Below are 11,677 nucleotides of genomic sequence, written 5' to 3'. Positions count from 1 at the left end.
ATCTGAAGTGCCGCGGAAAGTACTGTGGGAGTCCCTTCTGCTCCCACAGGAGAAGGAATCGCGAGCGCAGGTTTAAGGTCAGAGGCCGCAGGTGCAGGAGCCCAGGGAAACAGAAGGGCGCAGGTGGAAGGTTGCGCGCTCATCGGGTGCGCTCCGGCTCCGATACCCGGAGCGGCCAGTAAGCGGCGCTGGGCCTCGGATTTGGTGGCCCCGAGGAGCGGGCTGCGGATTACCTGCAGCAGAGGGGAGCCGGCGAGCTCCTCCCCGCCCGTCCGCCCCCACTCCCCGCCCCCACCGCGGCACTCACCCGGGCTCCGCCAGCTCAGCGCACTCGCTCGGAGGAGCCGGGGCCGAGCAGTCCGCCTGCGGCAGGCGGGGCGCGCGAAGCCAGCGCGGCGGGGCTGCGGGGCCGCTTGCCCGCGTCCTCCGGGCCGGGTCGCCCTCCTCCCGCACAGTGCGGCGCAGGGAGGCTCCCGCCTCCGCCGCCCCCGCCCGCCGGCCTCCTCCTCCGCTCTGCAGGCGGGGACCGCCTGGCGCTCGGCACCCAGCAGCCTCGGACCCCTCCCGCCCCCGGCTCCCGGCAGCAGGAACAGCAGCAGCAGGGGACACAGCGAGGGACCGCCACCGCCAGCGACGCCGGGCTCCGCGGGGTTCGGGAGCCGGCCCCTGCAAGAAGGAGCAGAGCCATGGCCGATGGGGGCGAGGGCGAGGATGAGATCCAATTCCTGCGAACTGTAAGCGCCGCGCGTCTCGGGTTCCCCCGGAGGGGGGGCGGCTAGAGGGAGCCGGGGCATCCGCTGGCCGGCAGTCGGCAGTGGGACACGCGGGCGGGTAGGGGGCTGCCTCCGACGATGCGGGAGGAGGCGGGCAACTCCCGGGGGGCGCAGGTGTGCGTGCTGGGGCGAGGGAAGGGAGGTACGTGTCTGTGCGCCCGTGTGTAAAGCCCGGAGACGGAGCGTGGCCGGAGCGCGAAGAGCGGCCGGCGGCGCACTGGCTTGGTCCCGGGGCGCTGAGATCGGGAGCCTCGGAGCCCCGGGAGTCTGGGGACCCGGGGGCTGCCGATCCAGCCTGACCGGTCGGCAAGGCTGGGACTTTCGGGGCAGCCGGGGGCACAGTGCAGACTGAGTGGCCGGTGGGGAGCGGGGACCGGCGGGGACGCGGTTGTTGCCCGGAATTCCGCTGCGGCGCGGTTTCTCGGCTTTCGGGCTAGACCCGCGCGCAGTCACGCAACCCGGGGATTCGCCTAGTTGGCGTGGCGGGGGTCGGGGAAGCGGGTGCAGGACGTGTCCTGAGACTGCCCCCAAGTCGAGGTGCTGCTCAGGGGAGGGAGAGTCGTCTCCGTGGACATCGAGGTGCCTGGGTTTGGGCCGTTGGTGGTGCTGAGACTGCTCGCAGAACGTGGAAGGGATGGGAAGTGAGTGTCTGTGCACGCGCACGCGGGGGCGGCGGGGGACCTCGCGAACGCGTCGTTCTCTAAATGTTGGCTTATTGAACACTGAGTGCAGCAAAGTGTGTGTGTGTGTGTGTGTGTGTGTGTGTGTGTGTGTGTGTGTTCGTGTGTGTAAGGGCAGGGAGGCTGTCCGGAATTTCCATACTGAGTGGCAGCAGGGAAAGGTTGGCTTCACACTAATAAAATTTTTTCTCCTTAAGTACCTCTTTGCACTGCTCCTTCCTGTCGCTGATTTGTCCGAACGCTGCAGATACTTCCCTGGGTGAGGCTTTGGTCCCCTCGAAGCTGGGACTGGAGAGCCCCTTGGCAAAAGAAAATGTCGTAACTTCTGGTTAAGAATCGCCGGGTTAGCGTTTACAGCATCCATTGGGTCTTTCCTTTCCCTGCACTTGCCTCCTCCTCTCCGAAGGATATTCCCTTCCAGGATTCCCTCCACCTCCCATCCCCCCGCCAAAGACTGCAGCTTCTCCAGTCTCTTCTTTCCCCAACAGTGAAAAAGCTGTCGCTGCCCACTTACAATTACCCCACAGTCACACACAATTAGAGCGAGACTTAGGTTTTGAAATATTAACCAGATAGCAACTTCTGGGTGCAAAAAGAGCCTAGATGATGTATTTGGGTCCTGAACGAGTGAAAACAGTACATTTGTCCAAGAGCGTTCTAAGTGGCCTGTTTTTCCATTTAGCTCTTCTAATTTTTTTTTTTTTTGCACTCATTTTTGCTTGGGGGGTAGGGGCTTTAGAAAGAATAAAATCCAGGGTACACGTCAGATTGGCCAGTGATTTGATCTAATAGCTGCGAGTCATGCACCATTACATATGCTCTTGGTGGTACTACTGCTCCACCACCCAGCTCTAAAGAACCAGTTCAGGAAAACCTTGCTCATCAGGAGTATTTTAAGCCTACTAGTGAGACAGTTTACCTTTATTTATTTATTTATTTATTAGTGGAAAACTGTCTATATGGTTTTCTAATAACTAATAAAAAGCCACATGAAAAGATGTTTCTCAGTACCGTGAAAGCTTTTGTTTGGGTGGGTAAAATATTTAGTTGCAGTGTAATCTCTAAGTTCAATTTTTTTCATACTCCATAGGGTTAAAATTAGCTAGAAAATTTTGGAAGGCTCTGTGCACTCAAGGCCTTCCTGTAGGCTTAAATGTTAAGCGGAGCTCATGGAGGTGGTGTTATCAGAATACTTAATGGGGACCGAGGTAATGTGCTTGCTGATGGGCTTCTGTACATATAAAGTAATGTTAAGTCTGTGCCCCTGGACAGCTGCCTGTCAGCCCCAGCGACACCTTTGATAAGTGGGTCCTGGGTAGAGATCTGGCAGTCCTAGGCTGGGATTTTTCTTTTAATAAAACATCCGTAGGCTGTTGTGCTGATGATAAATGACCTTGAAGGAGGTAGCTTGGTGGAGCAGGGGAATTTTTTTGGTGTGGTGTGGCATGAACATCTAAATGGAAAACATGCCTTTCCCCCTAAATTTTAGTTTTAATACAGAATCTCTCAAACCTTTTCTCACTCCTCTGTCTGCCCTTGCTCCTTTCTATTTTATTCTCTTAATCTGAGAATGTTGTTGGTTCAGAAATGTTAATGGAAGTAGGAATGGAGAGAATGTAGTTCTTACCCTTTTTGAGGGGGGAGCATTTTTTTCTCTGTTTTTTTGGTAGCCCAGGGAGTATTAACAACCTGCGCATCTACATAAAATGGTTACAGATTATGGATAACTGTCCTGCTTAAAAAAAAAAAAAAAGTCAAACTGTTAGTCATTAAAAGGCCATAATGGTGAATTTGACCAGACATATCGTATATTCTGAGTAGAGCACCTTAAATATTTTCTTGGATTTTTATTCAAGCACAGCAGTGCATTGTTGAATCTTTGGCATCTTGGTGTCCACAGAAAGATTTTCTTCTTCCGTCTTCTTCTTGCAGAGGTTTATGATCACTGTAAAAGAAGCAAAAGTAAAGCCTTGAATGGATTCTGTCCCTGAGTTATGTCTGCTGCTGTTAATTAATCAGTTAATTAATTCTTCATTTGTAAAGGGGAGTTTTGTCACTGTTTAGCCCCTGTTGGTCTCTCTCCTAGCTCTTTTCCATTATGCAGTTGTGAGTTTGCTAATATTCTTTTTAAACGCTTACACAGATGAAAGATTATCATCCATTCAGTGGCTTTCCCACCAGCTAGAAGCAAGCCTACTATGATATGTTTATCTGTGAGAGAAATTAAGAATATATACATGTAAACGCTGAACATGCTGGACACTTAGAAGAATCCTATCGTGAAATACATCTTCAGCCCATAATGGATTTTATTCACTATCATTTCCACACACAACCATGATTTGGGACGTGTTGTTTATTTTATTTTAAAAATATCCTTAGCTTACCAGAATAGCGATGATGAAATCCCTTAACTGTAAGCAAACTATGATGTAAAATACCGGAGTTGATTTTTCCTAAGTGCTTCGCTTTTCTTTCATTTTGTGTAAGCACAGAGGAGTTACTCTGGGGGTGTGCTGTGTATTGTAGTTTTGCATTTATGCAAAGGTTGAGACTTCAGACTTAATCCAGGTTGCAGAATTTCTTCCGATAGGAATGTGTCTTCCTTTGCAGAATGAAATATTTCACCATAAATTTCTTCTCAATGCTTCCACATCTGACTTGCTGTTGATAGGAAGCTTCTCAGAAAGGATTCAGCAATTAATGGTGAAAGAAAGTGAAAGTCGCTCAGTTGTGTCCGACTGTGTGACTGCAGGGACTGTATAGTCCACGGCATTCTCCAGGCTGCAGTACTGGAGTGGGTAGACTCCCTTCTGCAGGAGATCTTCCCAACCCAGGGATCAAACCCAGGTCCTCCCGCATTGCAGACGGATTCTTTACCAGCTGAGCCACAAGAGTGATTATAACGTGTAAATGCCAGTGTACAACTCAGGGAAATAGATCAGACTAGAATGTGTAGCCCCAGTTTATAGAGGTCCAGGCAGGTTAACTGTACAAAGTCAGCTGCTCAGCCGTGTGGAACCAAGACTAAAACTCAGATCTTAGGTGGATGTCTTTTCCAGGAGAGAAAGCCTGCTTTATCAGCTGCTGAAGTGTGTTTTTGGTTTACAGCGAAGAGGAGACACAGTCAGTTTTCTTAGCTATGGGAATGTCACAGAGTACAAACCAGATTCTGGGTGAGCACTTTTTGCTCCCTTGATAATGAAGGCATGAGGAGCTATCAGTAGGTATGCGCTGTGGTATTTTCTTTTCTTTTCTTTTCCCAAGGAACTGTTGGAAAGCCGACCCAGGCTTATTTTTTTCACTTATTTTTCTTAATCTAGAAATTGGTGTGTGCACATTGGCAGGAAGGGCAGGATCTGAAACACTTAGGGCACTAATTTACTTGACATTCCATCTTGTTTGTCCTTTGGCTTTAGATAAGTGTTTTTATCAAGGCTGAATGGCCAGAGAAAGGATTACAACTTCTGGGTGACTGTGCTTCTGTAAATAGCCCTTGGGGAAGAGGGAGTGATGACAAGGCACGCATTTGTCTCCCGAAACTCTGCCATTATGGAGATTTTGTTAATTTAAAAAAACGTTTGTTGAATACCTTCTATGTGCCTGGCATGATGCTAGGTATTAAGGATTCAGTGTAAGGAAAATAAGTGGTCTGCAATTATAATTGCAAAGCAAAGATTTAGAGGCTGGCATGGAACAATTAGATGGAAAAAGCACATGTAGAAACGCCGAGATACTTGGGTAGGAAGAGACTATTGGAATACATTACCCTGTCTTTCCCTGTGTCTCCTTCCCCTGTCATTATGCAGATAAAGAAAAGCTCAGAGAGGTGAAATGGTTTGGCCCAGCATCACACTGCAGATTAGTGACTGTCTTGGTTCAGGCCCCTGTAATAGAATACCAGGGACTGGGTGGTTTAAACAACAAACATTTATTTCTTATGGTTCTGGAGTTTGGTGGAGCCAAGATCAAGGTGCCGGCAGATCTAGTACGTGATGAGGACTCTCTTCCTGGTTTGAGATGCCTGTCTTCTTGTTGTATCCTCATATAGCTGAGAGAAAAATCATCTCTTTTATGTTTCTTCTATTTACTTATTTTTAAACATTTTATATTAGAGTTTAGCAGATTCACAGTGTTGTGATAGTTTCAGGTGGACACCAAAGTGACTCAGCCATACATACACATGTATCCATTCTCCCCCAAACTCCTCTCACATCCAGGCTGCCATATAACATTGAGCAGAGTTTCCCTGTGCTATACTTGTTGATGTCCATGTAAAATACAGCAGTGTATACATGTTGATCCCCAACTCCCTAACTATCCTTTCCCCTCATCCTTTCCCTCCTGGTAACCATAAATTCATTCTCTAAGTCTGTGAGTCTATTTCTTCTTGTAAGGGTACTAACACCATTAACAAGGGTCCCACCCTCATGATCTAATTACCTCTCCTACTTCCTGATACTGTCCCCTTGGGAGTTAGGATTTCAACACAGGAGACTTGAGGGTATGCAAACATTCAGCCCATAATAGCAGCATTACTACTGCTACTGATGCTAAGTCGCTTCAGTCGTGTCCGACTCTGGGCGACCCCATAGACGGCAGCCAACCAGGCTCCCCCGTCCCTGGGATTCTCCAGGCAAGAACACTGGAGTGGGTTGCCATTTCCTTCTCCAATGCATAGAAGTGAAAAGTGAAAGTGAAGTTGCTCAGTCATGTCCGACTCTTTGTGACCCCATGGACTGCAGCCTACCAGGCTCCTCCATCCGTGGGATTTTCCATGCAAGAGTACTGAAGTGGGGTGCCATTGCCTTCTCTGATAGCAGCATTAGAGTAAGGCAAAGTATGTGACAATCTCTGAAGAATTGCTCATAATTCTGGATTATTAGCACAGCATTCTTTGTACAGTAGATCTAAGTCCACCTGTTCCATTTTAGACTTATTGTCGCCTTCACAGGGTTCATTGTCTAAATCTGGCCTCTTGTCCTAGCTGCTGACAAGGACATTTCTTTCTTCCTTTCTAAAGTTGCAATCCCGCTTATGTCTCAGATCTCAGTACAGTACTTGCTCGCTGGTCCACGATGGGCATCTTGCATGCATTCCATCCTTTCTCTGCCTCCCTCTCCACTTGTTCCCTCTGGTCAATCTTGAATCACGCTAAGTTCTTCTGTCTTAAAATTCCTTTGTTTGACCCTAGCCTTCTTTCACCGCTCAACTCCTTAAGATGTGGTCTTCACCCACTGCTTGTCTCCACCACTCCAGGTAAGTGTTAGCTCACTTGTGTTAAAATCACTTGAGTAGATGATATGACAGTAACCTCCTCTGTGCCAAATCTAAATATTCCCCCCAATCCTGTTCCTTGAGACCTCACCAACTCTACCAACCTGGCTCTCCTTTTGAAAGCTCCTCTGTCTGCCTCTGGAGCTAGGATACATTTTAAGTTATTTTTGTAGATTTCCAGTCACACTTTTTTGGGGTTCTTTTCACTTTGTCTACTCCAAATCTTCAGTTGTCCCCAAAGATGCTGTCCTATTTCTAGTTCTCACTCTTCTGTCTTCGTGAGCTTATCTGTGCCTCACGGTCTGGGATCCTTGGGGTAATAGAGTTTGAAAAGCGTAACTGTGGCTTCATCCAGCTCTGGGAGCCAAAGGAATGACACGAACTTTCCTAGTGCTGTTTTTTTGCAAAGAAGAAACCCTCCCAGATCTGCTGGCCTTTGGACTCTCATTTCCAGCTGCCTACGGCCTGTTTTAACAGGCCTCCTACTCTGTACACACCATCCCCTCCTACTCTGTACACACCATCCTGAGTATGTGTGCATTCTGTCCCCCAGTGGCTCTTCTTCCCAGTGGTTGTGCATTGGCCAGTGGGTCTGGCTTAAACATACCAGAGTGATCCTAATCTCCAGAAAAGCACCTGAGTCCACCAGGACCTAGTTTAGGGGCTCATGAAAGTTTTTTAAAAATTTCCTGAAAACCTAAAGATACTAAGCGCATTAGTTCAGTTCTTTTTGTTCCTCTCATTCTTTATTTGTCATCACCTCCTGTCACTGTTTCCCTGGCCACCTAGCTCAGGTCTAGATTTCTTTCACACCCCAGCACTTGTGCTAGCCCTCGTCATTCCCCCTTTCCCAGCCACTGCAGCTCACCTTGAATCCTCCTGCCTTTGCATCCCCTTAACCCCCTTGTGTTCCTTGCCACCACTCCTTGGTTCTGAATTCCGGGTACACACAGTCTGACTTCTCTCCTTGAATCAGAATAATCTGATTCTTGACACCTTACTTGGGTTCCCCATCATGCAAGGTCTCACCCTTGTGAGGAAATAATGAGAGGAAAGTGACTGAGACACGTGAACGAAGCAAGAAGGGGAATAGAGGAAGGGCTAAGTGAGTCTGAGTGATAGGGGCTGCCCAGGAGAGACCCTGGGTTCATTTCACAATCTGTTCTTCAAATGAGAAGCTTCTAGATGGTGAGGTGATTTCCTGGGCATCACAGGAGCATCTAGTGGAGAGATTTTATCCACTTATTTTCGTCTTCATTAATTATGGGAAGAATGTTGGGATGGGGACTTGGCCATTAAGTGATTGGGTAACCTTGGGATTGGTGAGGGTCCCATAAAAATTCTTTTGGGAACTAAAAAACGGGGAATTGTTTACCTCTGAGCGGCTCATTGTCTTGTGAAGAGTCCTGGGGTCAGCCAGACTCAAACCATTTAGAAGAATGAGTGTAATAAAACCTTGCCCTGGGACTGGCCATCACATTTTTTTCCCCACAATATCATCCATTGTCATTTATTTGTAATAAACAGTCAAACAAATGCATTAGATTCAAAATCTAGAAGCTGAAGGATAGTTTCTTCTATATCTTTTTTCCCTTATGCTTTCAACAAATATATATTTTGTACCTATGATGCGCTATGTATAACAAGCACATCAGCTATTATTGTGGATTAAAAAAAATTTCATATGACCATTGGCTGCTTAGAAGTTCATAGACAAATAAAGGGCCCTTTAGCAGAAGCATAGAACATCATATGTTAATAATACATTCTGTGAACAAATATTGGACATGCATACTTTGGATGATTCTGGGGGTCTTTGGGTATTTTCATCTTTGTGGATCACAGCATCAGCAACTAAACTCGTAGTGATGTCTTGCTCTCCAGCATCTCAGCTTTAAAGTGCTTCTCTGGCTTCCCTTTTTTTTCCTTGGGCTGGTAAAGAATTTACCCATATTTCTGGGATTTCCTAAACATTATAGATAGTTGGCCTCAAAGCCCAGATAAAAAGCTGCTCTTCCTGCTTCCAGTGGCCCAGTAAGAGTCCTACAATGATGTTTCTTCTGGAAATCGAAACTTGAAGTTTTCCATGTTACTGACTTGGGGTGTTCAGAGTTGCCTCCGTGCCCATTATCCAAGCAGAGTTCTGTCCACAGAGCAAGAACCACTAACACGTGTGCCCAGATGAGACCTCCACTAGGCAACAGTGCCTGGCACCTACTGTCACCAGGCAATCGTCAGTATTTGCCAGTTTCTTGAAGAAGAACTTAACTCTCACTGGGGAGCCAAGGCAGATGCAGGGCACAGTGGGTGGAACAGTGGAAACAGTGTCAGACTTTATTTTTCTGGGCTCCAAAATCACTGCAGATGGTGACTGCAGCCATGAAATTAAAAGACGCTTACTCCTTGGAAGGAAAGTTATGATCAACCTAGATAGCATATTCAAAAGCAGAGACATTACTTTGCCAAAAAGGTCCATCTAGTCAAGGCTATGGTTTTTCCTGTGGTCATGTATGGATGTGAGAGTTGGACTGTGAAGAAGGCTGAGCGCCAAAGAATTGATGCTTTTGAACTGTGGTGTTGGAGAAGACTCTTGAAAGTCCCTTGGACTGCAAGGAGATCCAACCAGTCCATTCTAAAGGAGATCAGCCTTGGGTGTTCCTTGGAAGGAATGATGCTAAAGCTGAAACTCCAGTACTTTGGCCACCTCATGCGAATTGACTCATTTGGAGAAGACTCTGATGCTGGGAGGGATTGGGGGCAGGAGGACAAGGGGATGACAGAGGATGAGATGGCTGGATGGCATCACTGACTCGATGGACTTGAGTTTGGGTGAACTTCGGGAGTTGGTGATGGACAGGGAGGCCTGGCGTGCTGCGATTCACGGGGTTGCAAAGAGTCGGACATGACTGAGCGACTGAACTGAACTGAAAGTCTGTGTTTATTTTACACACACAAAGACATTTTCATGTGGAAATTTTGGTCACACACACGAAAGAAAGATATTTCATATTTATTTTATGGAATATTTCAAAATATTCCATATTTCTTTTTACCAAATTTTGATCATAAAGTACTTCAGGGACACGTACAATTATGATCCCATTGGGTAGAACACAGTCCTTTCAGAGAAGAACAGCACATTGAAGGATGATTAGGGTACTTGAAAACGTTAGCAGGGACAGACACTCGCCCACACTCACTGAATTGAATCCTCGGCACTCTTTTATCTCTCTCGTTATAGAATATTCCCTCCATCCCCTTTGGTCCTGGACACATCTGACATGATGTCTTTTAAGATGGTGCCCATTGTTGGGAGTTATGATCGGCTTACAAGTTCTGGCTTGTAGGTTCAGTGACATGTCAGGAGAACATTTCCTTTTGAGTCACAGGCAAATGAAAAGCTGGAATGAACTGTTTCTGATTGATGGCTGTCAAAGAAGCTTAAAGCCTCCAGTTCTGCTGCTGTCCTCTTTGTGACAGTAAAGGGGACCATCATCTCCTGAAGACGGGGTATTATTACTGAGTTTAAAAGTCTCGCTGCTGCTTCAGAGAAGTGCATCGCTCAGGAAAGCCTGCAAATATCAGCCCAGCTTGAGTCCTACTCATGCAAAAGAGGATGAATGAATTGGGAAAGGAGAAGCAATAATTGTGGTCCCATCCCTTTCTGCTCCAGTGTCCTGTCTTTTCTTTATTTTTTTCCCTGTGAGGCTGCTTTAGTATCCATCCATCTGTCTGTCTGTCTATCTGAGGTACAGTTCACAAATACCATTTTATTGGTTTTAGATATGCAACATAATGATAGTGATATTTGTATATATTGCAAAATGATCAGCATGTTTGGTTGAACATCCATCACCATATGTAAAGATTTTATATTTTTTTCTGTGATAGGATCTTTCCTGTGATAGGAACTTTTTTACACTCATTTCACATGCTAGCAAGGTAATGTTCAAAATCCTTCAAGCTAGGCTTCAATAGTATATGAACTGAGAAGTTCCAGATATACAAGCTGGATTTAGAAAAGGCAGAGGAATCAGAGATCAAATTGCCAACGTCCTTTGGATCATAGAAAAGGCAAGGGAATTCCAGAAAAACATCTATTTCTGCTTCATTGACTATGCTAAATCCTTTGACTGTGTGGATCACAGCAAACTGTGGAAAATTCTTAAAGAGATGGGAATGCCAGATCACTTTACCTGCCTCCTGAGAAACCTGTTTGCAGGTCCAGAAGCAACAGTTAGAACTGAACATGGAACAAAAGACTAGTTCAGAATTTGGAAAGTAGTATGTAAAGGCTGTGTATCATTACCCTGCTTATTTAACTTATATGCAGAGTACATCATGTGAAATGCCAGGCTGTATGACTCACAAGCTGGAATCAAGATTGCTGGAGGAATATCAACCTCAGATATGCAGATGATACCACTTTTAATGGCAGAAAGTGAAGAGGAGCTAAAGAGCCTCTTGAGAATGAAAGAGGAGAGTGAAAAAGCTGGCTTAAAACTCAACATTCAAAAAACTTAAGATCATGGCATCCAGTCCCATCACTTCATGGCAAATAGATGGGGAAAAAGTGTAAACAGTGACAGATTTTATTTTCTTGGACTCCAGTATCACTATGGACAGTGACTGTAGCCAGGAAATTAAAAGATGCTTGCTTATGGAAAGAAAAGCTACAACAAACCTAGGCAGCGTTTAAATAGCAAAGATGTCACTTTGCCAACAAAGATCCATTTACTCAAAGCTGTTGTTTTTCCAGTAGTCATATATGGATGTGAGAGTTGGACCATAAAGAAGGCTGAGTGCTGAAGAATTGATGCTTTTGAACTGCGGTGCTGGAGAAGACTCTTGAGGGTCCCTTGGACTGCAAGGAGGTCAAACCAGTCAATCCTATAAGAAATGAACCCTGAATATTCATTGGAAGGACTGATGCTGAAGCTGAAGCTT

At 46.3% G+C, this 11,677-nt stretch overlaps 1 protein-coding gene across 1 annotated transcript in view; it reads left to right on the top strand.

Moving 5' to 3' along the window:
• The first annotated feature begins 349 nt into the window (after positions 1 to 349).
• The window catches only part of RYR2 (ryanodine receptor 2), an 819,609-nt gene continuing 808,281 nt past the window's right edge, over positions 350 to 11,677 (top strand). The window contains exon 1 of the mRNA XM_070364567.1: positions 350 to 734. Within this exon, the coding sequence (XP_070220668.1) occupies positions 687 to 734 (48 nt within the window). The 5' untranslated portion in view covers positions 350 to 686. The remainder of the gene's footprint in view (positions 735 to 11,677) is intronic.

This window comes from Bos mutus, chromosome 28, assembly GCF_027580195.1.
Source record: "Bos mutus isolate GX-2022 chromosome 28, NWIPB_WYAK_1.1, whole genome shotgun sequence".
NCBI classification, from domain to species: domain Eukaryota; kingdom Metazoa; phylum Chordata; class Mammalia; order Artiodactyla; family Bovidae; genus Bos; species Bos mutus.
Note: the sequence above shows the minus strand (reverse complement) of the source record. Positions and strands in the feature narration are given on the sequence as shown.